Genomic DNA, 14291 nt, shown 5'->3' with positions numbered 1-14291 from the left:
TCTTGCTAGGCGCACGTGCAGCGCGGGGCAGCTCGGCCTGTGAGAGCCCGTGACTCGGCGTGGAGGCGCCAAGCCGCACCGCGACACAATGGAGCTAGGTGGTTCCTGCGTAGTATGGGCGGCGCGGGTGGCACGCAGGAGGCGGTGGCGGCGTATCCGGCGTTGTGCAAGCGCGGTGGATCTGGCGGGTGGGCGCAGGGAGGTCTGGGCGGAAGGTGCGGCGGCTGGCGGGTGGCTATGGGCTCGCTGCGTGCGTGCTAAGGGGTCAGGCGCGGATCTGGCGCTTCGGCTGGTGCGAGATCGTCTGACTTAGATGAATGTATTGAAGAGGGAAGTAGTACGCCGTGCGCCGTCCGTTGACGATCTAACGACATTCTCTGTGGGGTACAACCAAAGCGCTCAAGCGGTCAAATCCTATGGCACCCACCGATTTTTCGTTAGCCTAAGCTCTCGTCTCACTTCTAACAAAACTCTCGCCTGGCCTTAGGTTCGCCGACGGGGGCGACAAGCTTCGGCAGGACGTGAGGCCGCCCAGCCGTGAAGGAGGCGGAGCCAGCTGCTACCCCGTCGAGGGTGTGACGCCGCCTAGACGTGGAGGCAACTAAGCCTCGGAGCCGTTAAGGCCGTGGAGTTGCAGATCCGGCGCCGTCGAGGTCGTGGAGCTGCGGAGCTGGCGCCTCGACGTCGCTGAGCTGTCGAGGCCACGAATGGTTTCGGAGGAACAAGAGAGAAGCTCTCTATAACTGAACTAGTGTTCTAGTTTATACTGCTACATGTGCAGAATTGATCAGATTTGAATGTCACTTGTACATGTGCAGAGTTGAACAGATTTGAATGGCAAATGTTCATGCTTTCTTGAATGTTTGTTATGACTAAAGAATAGTTCCAGTAAACTACTTGTGCCTATGCAGAAAAGAACAAACAATTTGTGTGTGTGTCATAAGTATTACTCCATGCCTGGGAAATAAGCACATGACAGGACAACAATGTATCTCTAGAAGCTTCAGATTTCACTACTTTGTAGGGAATCTACAGATTTCACCACTATATCAAACTGTATCAAACTTCAGAAGGACAAGGAAAAAAATCAGGAAAAATTACTTATTGAAATTAGAATCATGATGGGATGTGTTAGCCTCGTCTTCCACTAGTTGCTTCTAGTTCTATCAGAAAAAGGGGTGCCTGATCAGATTCAGCAGGTTGCTCTTTCATAGCAAAAGGGAAACTGAATCAGGTTCTAAAGTAATCAGATGGTGGCTTTGGGCCGCATGGGCCGATAGTTTTGCTGGCGAACTGGGCAACAGAGCTTGTTCTACATTCTAGCCATCGGATGGCCGACGGACGGCGCATGGCGTACTACTTCCCTCTGCAGTACATTCATCTAAGTCAGACGATCTCGTTCCACGGCAGGGGGCGCGGTGAGGCAACCGGTGCTGGTCGGCGGCCTCCGCAAGGTGCGGCTGGCGGCTCCGGTGATGGGCCTCTTCCGCTGCGAGTTGGCTCGATGGTGGTAGGCCGTGGATCTGGTGGCTTCGGTTTGTCGCATGAGGGTCGCTACGGGCGCGCGCAGGGTGCATCGTGGCCACGAAGGGAGCTTCGATTGGTGCATATCTGGTGCTTGGGGACGCGGCCCGATGGTCCAGGATGGCGCGGTGAGGTGACCTACTTCGGCAGGGTGGATGGTTGCCGTGGTGCTGGTGCTCTGGCGGCGTTGCTGCCATAGCAGAGCCAGGGCGGAGGGGCTGTAGCGGCCGGTACGGCTCTCGAGCGGCGGCTTCGGTCGTGAGGAGCGCGCGGTTGGTGTGTGCCTATGCGGTCTGGGGTCGCGTGGACGCCCCTGGGGTGCACGGATCGGAGGCCCATGGTTACGAGGAAGAGAGCTCCGACGACGTGTCATGCAGATCTGGTCTCCGGTCGTTGGTGGTCTCCGCGTGGTGCGGCTGGTTGTGGCGGATCCTAGTTCTTCTTCGTCGATGGGCAGCTTCGATGGTGGTGATGTTTGGTGGGCTTGCCGATGCCAATGCGGGATAATGTGTGGTGAGGTGGTGTGGAGCTGGGTGAAAACCATGTCTTGGCTTTGTGTCTTGACCAGCGATGGCGGCGGCTGTGGCCATCGTTTACCTTCTTGGAGGCATTGTTGCTTCGTTCTCCCACGCCTCCTGCGCGGATATGGCTAGTTCGGCCTCTCCGAGGAAAACCTTAATCTCTGATCGGACGATGGCGCCACCTTCATGTCGTATTTCCTGTTGAGGACTTCGTCCTAGGAGCTTGGCATCGGCGAGCGGGACCGGTGGATGGTGGTTGGCGGCGGGTGTGCCGTCTAGGCTTCTGTGGCAACGATGATGGTGAGAGTGATGTGGACGACACGGCAATGGTTGCGGTAGTCGGCTCTTCTTCAGCGTGTCCACGGTTTTATCTCGGTTTGTTTGTTGCTACGGAGTCGAAGATGCAGCGGCGGGGCCCTGTGGTATACGATGACTGGCTGCAGGTAGCCCATTCGGCAATCTCCCGTGGCGCCAGCCGTGTCTGGTTTTGTCCTACAGAACTCTCCGTCAGGGTCGGAGTTGCTCGTCTTAACGCGGGTGGTTGAGCTTTTGACATAGATCTTCATGCAGCTTCACGTGTCCTCTTCAGTGTGAGTTTAGTCGACGATCGCTACAACGGAGACGGAGTCGTTTGCTCAAAGTGTAGGTATGGCGAGGACGCCTCTAGGGGAGGAGTGATGATGATGACGCATGCGTGCTGTCTCGCCGTGACCCTCTTTGGAGTGGTGTGCGTGGGCTTTTTTTATGTGTGCTGCTCAATGATTGTAACGATTTTTGTCCGTTTTCCATAATTAACTGGGCTACCTGGTTTTCGCTTGCTTTCCCTAATTAACTGAGCAACTCTTTTCTTCTTAATGAATACAGGATAACTGTCATTTCGAAAAAAAAGACAAACCCAACAATACAAGCATGTTTAACGAATATCCAACTCTACATACTCCCTTCATCACGGTTTAGAAGACGTGTTTGGAAATTCTCTGAAACCTGGATGTTATTGATTCGCTGTGAGATGAGCTCAAAAATATCATTCACACTATGCATGAAGATAGGAGTAATACAAGGGAGTACTAATTAGCTATTAAGAGTAATGCAATGCGCCATAACCTTGTCTATTATAGAAACATGTGTAAATTTAACTATGTTTTCTAAGAGCATCTTCAACAGTCCGTATGTTCAGTCGTTGGTATAAGTGTCCATGTCAACAACCAACAACACATCATACAAGCTCTTCAATGGAGTGTATGTTAATCGTATGTAAAATAACTAAGAGGGTCCACTAAATATGAAAGAAATAACCATACTTGCCTCGGAGCTTGTGCATGAACCGTTGCTTCAAGTTCATACGATGTCATTTTCTCTCTTCTTTTATTATACGCCATGTCATCAAAATCATCTATGTGGCAATTTTACCAACGATGATCATACGATCATTGAAGATGCCCTAAACTATGACAGAAGGAGTAACATAGTTTACTGTTGACACGTGGCTTTCGTGTGAATCAAACAAGACCAGCATGTTTGCTGAAAGAAGAGCAGTTCGCACGCGAATGTGATCATCTGCTTGTAAAAATGTTTATTAAACACCTGTTTCCCTCTTAAAAGTTTTGATTTGCTGCAGCTAGGAAAATCAAGGATGGACGGAATGGGGACATAGCGGATGATCACTACCATCGTTACATGGTAAATCACTAAATATAGTTAGCAAAGCAGCAAATCACTAGTGATTACCGTATGATGCATCTTACTGCTTGCTCGTGTAATTCTGACACTGTCTTGAGCAGGAAGACGTGGAGATAATGCATAATTTGGGGGTCGACTCCTACAGGTTCTCAATCTCATGGTCGAGAATCCTACCAAGTATGAACGCCAAGAAGAATACACGATTAGCACTAATAAGGTTGTTCCCGTTAGTTGTCATGATTAGTTGCTTATCTAACTAACTTGCATTGAATCATCGTCTCAGGAGGCCGGCTTGGGGGCGTTAATTCAGCTGGAATAGCTTTCTACGACCGCCTCATCGCTGAACTCCTTCAGAAAGGTAGTCTTACCTGCCACACCTCTGAAATGGTAGTAGATTCAGCTATAATCTACTCCCTCGCTGTTGGAAGTGACGCTGATTTAGTACAACGGAGGGAGTACGTAATCTTCAACGAGGAGCAATCCTAATGTATGTACGCGTGGTACCACCTGCCAAAAATGTCATGCAGGGATAGAGCCGTTCGTGACACTGCATCACTTTGAAATGCCGCAAGAACTGGAGACCCGGTACGGCGGTTGGCTGGGGGTTGGAATCAGGTGCACATTATTGAATTTATCCTTAGTCAATTCACTCAAAAGTCAGAAATTATAGAGAAAGGCGGACAATATGTTTTAACAGACATGCCATGCTTCTAGTTGCGTCCAACTAACTATATATTGTTCCTGCCAGGGAGGAGTTCGGCTACTACGCGGACGTCTGCTTCAAGGCGTTCGGCAACCGGGTCAAGTTCTGGACGACCTTCAACGAGCCCAACCTGTTTGCCAAGTTGGCCTACATGTTGGGCAACTACCCTCCCGCGCACTGCTCACCGCCATTCGGGAATTGCAACAGCGGGGACTCTCACCGGGAGCCCTACGTGGCGGCTCACAACATGCTGTTGTCTCATGCCGCCGCCGTGGACAACTACAAAAGGAACTATCAGGTGAAACCAGCACGCTTGCTCTTTCATAGTACGTGGTAGCCTTTTCAGTAGATCTCAAATGCTAAGGTGCCTTAATTTTTTGGCTACTTCTGATGCGTATGGACATGTCAGGCAACGCAAGGCGGATCGATCGGGATTGTGATCGCGATGAAATGGTATGAGCCGCTGACCAACTCCACGGCGGATATCCTAGCTGCAAGACGGGCGTTGTCCTTTGAGGTGGACTGGTAAGGGCATATTTAACGCTGACCCTCAATGCAAACACTGCATGTGTCCCCGAACCGGTCTGAACTTGTGTTCGGAGTTCGGACACACATATATGAGCCGGCCATTCAACATTATACCTCAAATGTCTTTGTGTTAACTTAAAAAAAATAAGTAACAACACCAACCTTCTCCCAAATTGCAGCGATCACCTAGCAAGCTTTCCGCCAAATAGTTGACCGTTGTTAGCAGGTTAGCTAAATCACAACACGGTGTTAGCTAAATCACATGTAGCAAATGTGCATCTAGCCTTCCGCCAGCATTAGAGCATCTCTAGCAGACCCCATAAAAGTTGGACCTAAAAAACGTGTTTAGAGTTTTTAGACTTAGCTCCAGATCAGATTTGCGATACGAATTTGTGCACTGTAGATCAGACACCGCACATGAAACTGTAAAATTTTAAAAAACATTCGTGGAAGAAACTTGCAACGACATCCGCATCATCCCAGCACTTCCGTAGCCGTCCATGGGTCGGAAAAGGTCGCCAGGGCTTTTTTAGGCTCGCCGGCGACAAGAGATTGGGGCGGAGGAGGAGGGGAATCGCAGTGGAGCGGCCGCGGAGACGGATAGGGTTTGGCCCGTATTCGAGCGGTAAAAGCGCATAAATAGCGATGAAGATGGTCTTTTTTCGAACCACGGTAAACTTTTTACGGACCGGACCCGGGATGCGGAGTCTGTCCTGACAAGAAAAACAAACCGAACACATATACTTACCGAAATTATACGGATGCGGTCCTTTTACGGAGTATGCTAGAGATGCTCTTAGCTAACTTTTTGTCAAATGAAGTAGGCACCTAAATCAAGTTGCATTGCAAGCATCCTTCCGCCACAGCTACATGTTAATAGTCATAGTGGCCCGCAAAGCTCGAACTAAATTGATTCCAGTTTATAGAAAACGGATGTCCGGATGCGCCGGTGGATCAATTAGGTACCGTGTTAGGATAGTAAACTGTGTCTAGACTGATCGGTCCGAACGGATGTAGACGGTTTGAGGGTCCACTTTGGGATACCCTAAGACCCTTTTTTTTAGATTCACCTCCTCTCCAACAAGAAATATTAAAATGTTCATACTAACTTTACCCAGTTATATTTCAAGAACAATTGTTAGTGTTAATAGGATGGCTATCGATAATATAATTTCGAATCTACCCCATTTCGCAAACACTTGCCTTCGTTTCAAAAAAATGAGAGAAGTTAATTTTTAATCTACTTATAGACATGAATGCATGACACAGATAGGACTCCGATAAATAAATCGGCGACGGCGGCTCTGGGTTCGGCCCAGATCTGACGCGGCTCGGTGCGTGGGGTCTGGGCCCTTGTGGTGTCGGCGCTCCGGCTCGCCGCGGGGGCTGGCTGACTCCAGTGGCCGCCCTTTGCTGCGGCGCTCCCTGGTGGTGGCGGGCCTGTCGCCCCCAGCCAGGTCCGTTCGGGGGGGGGGGGGGGTCTGGAGATGGCAGGGGCCGCGGGCCTCGGCTCGCTGGTTTTTCGGGCCGGCGTCGAGGTTTGTGGTGGCTTCTGCGTGGTCATGGCGTGATGGCTTCATGGGAGGCGTGCGGGCTAGCGGAGGTGCTGTGCGTGGGGATGTGGTGTTGGGACGTGCTCCGGGCGAAAGCTTGTCGGCCGACGGTGTCGGGGTTTAGGGTTTAGGGTTTATGGTTTTTAGGGTTTAGGGTTTTATGGTTTTTAGGGTTTAGGGTTTAGGGTATGTGGATGTTGTCTCACCTTCTTGGAGGCACCGTTGTGGAGTTCTCTTCCTGCACACCCTCGGATCCAGTTCTTCGGATGAAAACCTTAGGCCCAGTTGGGTCGGATGACGGCGTCGGCATCGTCGTTTCCTTCTTGTGGGCGTCATCTTGAAGAGCTTTGGATCTCGTTTGCACGCTCCATGGGCTGGACGCTCGCGACATTGCGGTCGGCCGGGCCCCATCCAACAATGTGGATGATTTGCGTGGCTTCTTGTGTAGTAATGATGGCTGCTTCAAGCGGAGTAGGAATTGTTGCTGAGTTTTGGTAGTCGGTCTCATTCGGTGTGTTTTCGAGGGGTCGTCGTTCCTCTCTTGTCTTTTGAAGTCGGAGTTGTTTGAGGAGAAGCCTTGCGTTGACGATGTCGTGAAACGGGTGGTCGGTTCTTGCACTGGCTCAGCGATGGTCCAGCGCTTTTTTATCCTACAATGCTCGTCGACAGAGTCAAAGCTTCCTGGTCGCCAGCGCGTGTGGTGCACTGTTTGGCTTTGTCCGACGCAGGCCTCTGCGCTCGCCTGTGGTGGAGGCTACATCGATGGTTGTCGATGGTGAAGTCGGAGTCGCCCTTACGGAGGCGTGATGACGATGAAGCCGGATTGCAACCTTGACAGAGCTCTTCCCCCTGATGGCGTGTGTGCGTTCTTGTGTAGGTTGCCAGGTCGTCGTGTGTGCCTTGTTTTGGCGGGCGCATTGTGACGGCTTTAGCCCGGTTTTCCGTTTATTAACCGGACAACTCTTTTCGACCTTTTTAATTGGATCAGCCCTAAGGGATAACGTTTCAAAAAAAATGTGAGATGAACTTATATGTTGGTCCAAAACTTTTTCCCTAGGTCGTATGGGACTAGAATCCCCGTACCTTCCACACTCCTTTGAGTTATCACCAATCTCTGAAATTTGTTTGGGTTCAATCCACTTTGAGTCAGAGGCCCAAGGGGCCATAAATTTGAACAATTGGTGCTATGAATTTTCTAACGTTTCTTTTTCCTCTTTAGGTTTTTGGAACCGATATTCTTTGGTGACTATCCCAGAGAAATGCATGAGATGCTATCATCAAACTTACTAAAGTTCACCTCAGAAGAGAAGAGGCTACTACAGAAGAACAAGGCAGATTTTATCGGGATAAATCATTACACTGCCATATATGCCAAGGATTGCATCTCTTCCCCGTGCAACGTTGAGAATTACGAGGGAAATGCACTTGTCCAAGCTTTAGGTGAAAGAGACGGTGTGGCAATTGGAAGACCAGTAAGAACTGCTTCCACTGATCTATTACTATCTTATTCACTCTCTTCATCTCTCTGTGATATGTTTGTATATATGGTGATCAACCCGGCAGACTGCATTGCATGGTTACTATGATGTTCCGGAAGGTATGGAGCTGATCGTCAAGTATGTGAATCAGAGATACAAGAACACACCTGTCTATGTTACCGAAAATGGTGAGCAGCTAGGGCATCCAGAATTAACAATGCAGTCAGTAAAGTCCGAGGAAGATTGAGAAGTTTCTAGTGCCTCCTGATTTTCCTCCATATGTTGTTAATGAACATGTGTTTTTACACTTTATTTCAGGCTACTCGCAGTTTAGTAACAACAGTATGGAGGACTTGATCAATGACGTTGGAAGGGTGAATTACCTGCAGGGTTATCTCACAAGCATCTCTTCAGCAGTCAGGTGATGTGCAACCATGACCAATGTGCATCATGCGCAAACGCATCATGGTCTTCATCCACATTACTACTCCCTCCGTCTGGAAATACTTGTCTTAGAAATAGATGTATCTAGACGTATTTTAGTTATAGATACATCCATTTTGTATATTTCTAGGACAAGTATTTCCGGACGGAGGGAGTATATCATTTACCAATGTCACCGTAATTAAAGGCCAGTGCCTGCGCCAGCTCTCGATCGGTCCCTTCCTGTCCGTAATTGCTCGCCATTCAATGTTTACAATCTGTTGGCCTCGTGGCAAGCTCCCGCTCCCCTCCCGGCACGCCCGTGTCACTCCCCTCGCAAATAGGACCAGCGTCTTTTTTTTTATTGAAAAAGAAGTTAAACCCTAGCTTCTGCATCAAGATGTATGTATCCATCTTTACTAATTACTTCACAAAGATGCGACAATAGCATACATCAATTCACGCGAAGCCATCATTACATATAAACTCGATAATATGAAGTGCTCTCACTCTTCATATCTGAAATCGGCGTCGTCGTTAATCCATCCACATAACGTATAGGGACCAACAGCCGATGCAGCATACCTAAAAGGCATACTGCATGCACACATTTTACAAGCCAAGACCCCTTCTGCCTTATTGATCCTTCGATCTCCACCACCATGACTTTTTATACCACCAACTATCCTATGAAAGTCAAGATATCAACATGTCACGTGGTGTCAACAAAAAACAGAGCATCGCGCCGCGCCTTCATGAGGCCGCGTAGGCTGATATGGAAGCACATGACTGGATTCAACTCGATCCAGATATCCTCGGACAAATTCTCTGGCATTAGTTTTGGAACATGTCGACGTCCAGATCGAGGAGGACTGATCGTGTAAATCATTCCCGTGATATGGTAAGAGCGCTAGGAATGCCACAAGACCGTTGCCTCCACCACGTCGATGCCATCGCCGCCATGGCGGAGGACACGGACGCACGCTGCCCACAACTAACGCCGCCAGCTGAAGACGGACGATAGATCAGGATGGATGCCGATCCACCGCCACCTAGAATCCCGCCGTGCGTCGTCGGTCCCGAACGCCGCGGCCATGAGGATCCAGCGCCGCACCACCGCGACTCTCGTCACCGCGGTGTCCCGGCCCAGCCACGCTACCCCCGCTACCCCGTGACGGACGCCCTATGCAAGAAAGAGACACGCCCTGCCACCGTCGACGCCGGCTCGGCTTTTCTCGATCGCGTCCTCTGGCATCAGCGAGGGTGGAGAGAGGGCGAGGAGGGTGCTCGTGGCGGTGGTTGGAGCGCCCTCCACATTGTCCACGGGAGCGACGTGGGAGGGTACAATTTCTAGATATAACTATATATCATTTAGTAGTACATACGCAATGCAATAATATTATATCTACTTCTTTATCATAATATTTTTTGTTGAAAAAAACTAGATTAGTTCTCTTCAATAACATATATTATGGTACAGAGAAAGTAGCAATTTCCTCATAATGTAAAAAGCCGGTTCAACAAGTATACCTGACAGCATGTTATTACTTTTTACTTTTTTACACGGACACGTCTGCAACTCTGAAATGTGTTAATTCTTTTTCTGACACGTGTAGCATGCTTACAGGAGAGGTGCAAACGTGAGTGGTTACTTCGTGTGGAGTCTCATGGACAACTTCGAGTGGTTTTTTGGTTTCACAGTGAGGTTCGGGTTGTATCACGTGGATTTTGAAACGTGTGAGAGGACTCCAAAGATGTCCGGGAAGTGGTACCGAGACTTCCTCACATGCTCTAGGCCGGTTGACCAAGCGCGGACGCTGAGAGCAGATTCATGATACTACTTGCAACCATTATATTGTCTGATCCAGCTACACCTGAAATCAGCGACAGAGCCAGGATTTCCTACATGGCTGTGCAAAATAAAAGAAAAATATTGCTGCACAACAATGTAAGACATAAAGAAGTTCATAATAATAACAACAAAACTATAAATTATTATACGGCTGTTATTACCTGGTTGTGCTATTGGCAACCGCAGCTCTGGAAGGTGGTTGCTCTCTTTTTGATTATGAACTTGGTTTTCAACGTCGATAGATACCGGTGTTGGTGTTGATGTCAAATTTACATTCAACGCCTTTCAAGATCTATCCCACAAATGCTTCAAATCATCACACTTGTTCTTCATGTCTCACACCTATATTAAAAATATATGCTTATGTGTTCACTTGTAAAAAAACCAAAAAATACCGCAGTTCTTCACAAATTTTATAGCGAGCCAATGCAAACCGCCCTCAATTTGACTGGATGCTACAATAAATTAATGGGAAAAAAGGGGAAAGAAGATAATCCTACTTGACTAACAATTAGGAGAAATCAAGATAAAACGCTCACAGAACAATCCCGTGGCTCCAAGTCGAGTTGTCTCCTCAACTTCGAGCAATCCGGCCAGCGATAAGAGTCAAAATAAGGCCGAATAGTAATGTAATAGCAACGTAGTAGCCCAATATAGGCCCAAAGTGATGCTGAATCTTTTTTTTTTTCGTTTCCCAAGTTCTCTATGTATAACTAGGGTGCCACGCGTTATGTACATGCATATATGAGTTTATATACTGCAAATCAATTTGTAGTTGGATGGTTACAGCAATCCTAGCACACCCCGTATTCCGTCGGTCCGCAAAACGCGTTTGCAGTTTGCGTAAAACAGCTTTTGCGGGCTAGCCCGAGCTGGCACAGATGCAGACCCCCAAACGAATCCGTAAAAAAGTATATTCGCGGAATATATTTTTTTACGGGTCGGCTTTGCGGGGTCTGCTCTTTGCGTCGCTACATCCCGCATATCATCAACCCGCAAATATCAAATACAACATAATTCAACAATAAAAAACAAACTGAATTATTCGAATCAAACATAATACAATAATCATCCGCATTATAAATAATTATTCAAATAACCGTAGCAAACTTAAATAGTGCAATACAAAACTTGTCATAAATACAAATACAAATGAATACAAAAATAAGTCACTGTCCAGCCCTTTGCCAATGGTGCTCAATGAGATCTTCCTGAAGTTGAAAGTGGGTGTCTGCATTTTCAATCTCCTTTTATGTCTGAAGAAAATCTCTAATGCGGTTTGGGTCTCTAGCTGGTTTGACACGGCTACCCACATTGTCGTAAAAGAATTCTAAGTTCAATCCGCTCTCATCTTCAAGAATCATCTTGTGCAGGATAACACAGCATGTCAAGATGTTCTTCAAGGTTTTCTTATCCCCAAAACGAGCAGGACCACGGACAATGGCAAATCTAGATTGCAAAACACCGAATGCTCTTTCAATGTCCGAGTCGTCCAAATCGAACGAATCGGATAGTAAGAACTTCTCGCACGGGGTCAACTCCATCTTCTCGCACAACTTGCAAAAATCACAAAAAAGGACTAACCGGTGGCGGGTGACCCCGAGCGGTGACGAGGGGGTGCGCTCGACGGTGGTCGAACGCCGACGCAGGGGGGGGCTCCTCTCGCCGGATCCGGAGGGGCGGTGCAGCGGCTCGCGTGCAGATATGGCCGGAATCGCCGGCGGCGGGGGAAGGAGGGGGGAAAGAGCGCGGGCTGAAATGTCCCTCCCGCCAATTGCTTCTCTGTGATGTAGGGCACCGCAGCCGCGAGGGGAAAAGCCGCATTTTCCCGGGTTGGGGTCAGGAATTTGCCGCGCCCCTCAAAAATTTTTACGGGCCGTGGTGCGATGCGGTGTCTAGTCGGGCAGGCTTTCTGGCCCGTACGCGCATTTTGGCGGTTATTTTGCAGCTCGGGGGCAGATGCAGGGTCTGCTAGAGTTGCTCTTAGAGGGATCGTGGTATTCCCAGCTCATGAGGTTCAAGTCCTGTTGCTTACATTATTTCTGAATTTCAATGGAAGGAAACGTTTCCGACTACGACGACACATTTACGGTAACTTCGTAAATCTTAAGATAATATGATGGTTTAGTCTTTTCCTGGATTTCAACGAGAGGCGACGTTTCCGTCGACGACGAGGCGTCTACAGTGACTTCGTAAATCTTAAGATAATATGTCGGTTCAGTCTCTCAGAAATGCTCATAAAGGTAGGATGTGTGTGAACGTTCATATGAATAAGTGTAACACTTGCGTCTTTACTTTGTTAAAAAAGCTTATATACTATAAATCTTTTTTGCAAAGAATACTCGCTACATACCCTTGCATTATCCTAGCCCCGTCCCTGTCTGAAATGATATTGTTAGTTACTGTTTTCTACAGGAAAAATAGAGATACGGGCCTCTTCGATTCGTAGGATTCTCAAAATGCAGGAATAGGAAAAACGTAGGAATAGAGTGGTATTTTCTTTTCTACACTACAGGATTTAGAAGTGTGTTTGATAGCACAGGAAAAACAAAGGAATTCTAGAAAGAGGTTTGAGTGGATGGAAATTTTCCTCCAAAATTTAGTACAAACGAATCCTATATGTCGTGGGTATAAGCCTGACAGTAGATGTGTAGGGTACGAATGAGATGGGCAGAGTCCTAGCTACGGCGAGGTTGTATGAGTTCAGGCCCCTCTGCGGTGGAGGTAACAGCCCTACGTCTCAGTGCTCTCGGAGCTTGTTGCCGAGTGTAATATGGAATACAATGATATGCTAACCCTTCTACCAGTGGGGGAGGGCGGCTTATATAGAGTGCGCTGCCCTCCACAACGGTTCCGGTATAAGGGCGGAGTAGTGGGGATTGAATGCATACGTTACAGATAACGTATGCTCTAAATGCTAATAAATGCACTCGGAAACGTACGACCGTTTCCCTCCAGGGAGGTTACGATGTACCGAGTGTATCCAGTCGGTTAGCTTGGTATTCTCCGAATGCTAGTATCCGACTGGATGATATATGACCTGTCGCCGACTGGATAATGGGGATTCCTTAATTCAGTCGGGGTAGACTTAGGGTCTTGTCCTTTGTGTGGGGTAGTCCTTGGGTAGGACCTGTATGGCAGGCCTATGACCATACCCTAGGACTATGACCCCATCATTAGTCCCCGAATGGATTGGGGTTGAAACGACGAAGCGGTGCTTGAAGTTCGGATCCGACTGGATTAGATTCGCCTTGGGCGTTGCTTGCCTCTATCCATTTTACCTTTTCTGACCAACGATCCGAGTGGAAATGCTTGCGAAACCGACTGTCGGGAGCCGAGTGTTTCCGCGACATTTTTTGACGCGACCGGTCAACTGAGAGTGGCGGATTTTCCGGGATCTCAAATTTCGGGTTCCGCACGCTCAGCGGGGACGACGTCAGCGCACTCGAGTAGCGCCTGGCGCCTCGATTCTCGCGCCTTCTAGTCCTCCACTGATGTCGCCGCGGCCGGTCGGGTGGATAAGGTTTCGGGGCCACCCGCCAGTGACCCAGTCGGAACCCTATTTAAATCTCGGCGGCGAGGCTTCTTTGTTACACTCGCCGAATCTTTCGCTCTCGCCTGCTCCGTCCTCCTCGCCACCTCCAGCGCTCCAACACTCCCTCCTTCTCCTTCCTCTCGAGAGTTCGCCGTCGCCTCCATGACCAAGGGTCAGACCAGCAAGATGGAGGCGAGGAAGAAGAAGGGCAAGGCGGCGGCGCCTGCTCAGCGGCGGCAGCGGCCGCTGCCGGCGGGGTGGATCCAAGGAGACTTCCTCCCCTCCACGGTGACGGAGGGAGATCTGCTGCAGCTGGTGGAGCACGGAGTGCTCGTGCACAAGTCCTGGAGACTACCGGCGGAGGACGAGGTCGAGCCAGCGCCCCGGGAGGGGGAGCGCGTCCTGCTCCTCAGCCATGTCCACCGAGGTTTTTCTTTGCCCCCGCATCCTTTCTTCAAGGGCATCATGAATCACTTCGGTGCCCAACTTCATCA

General features: G+C 49.1%; 1 protein-coding gene across 2 annotated transcripts in view; it reads left to right on the top strand.

The window, feature by feature from the left end:
• The window catches only part of LOC123427232 (beta-glucosidase 16-like), a 36213-nt gene extending 25808 nt beyond the window's left edge, over positions 1-10405 (top strand). Inside the window, exons 3-12 of one of the 2 annotated variants that reach the window (XM_045111228.1) lie at positions 3664-3725; positions 3827-3902; positions 4009-4083; positions 4253-4340; positions 4474-4726; positions 4838-4953; positions 7729-7981; positions 8073-8175; positions 8306-8408; positions 10038-10405. In XM_045111228.1, the coding sequence (XP_044967163.1) occupies positions 3664-3725; positions 3827-3902; positions 4009-4083; positions 4253-4340; positions 4474-4726; positions 4838-4953; positions 7729-7981; positions 8073-8175; positions 8306-8408; positions 10038-10245 (1337 nt within the window). In that variant the 3' untranslated portion in view covers positions 10246-10405. Of the gene's footprint in view, positions 1-3663; positions 3726-3826; positions 3903-4008; positions 4084-4252; positions 4341-4473; positions 4727-4837; positions 4954-7728; positions 7982-8072; positions 8176-8305; positions 8409-10026 lie in introns of both variants that reach the window. The other variant, XM_045111229.1, reaches the window with a different exon arrangement.
• Positions 10406-14291: the final 3886 nt, after the last annotated feature.

The sequence above is a fragment of the Hordeum vulgare genome, chromosome 2H, assembly GCF_904849725.1.
Source record: "Hordeum vulgare subsp. vulgare chromosome 2H, MorexV3_pseudomolecules_assembly, whole genome shotgun sequence".
Classification (NCBI taxonomy): Eukaryota; Viridiplantae; Streptophyta; class Magnoliopsida; order Poales; family Poaceae; genus Hordeum; species Hordeum vulgare.
Note: the sequence above shows the minus strand (reverse complement) of the source record. Positions and strands in the feature narration are given on the sequence as shown.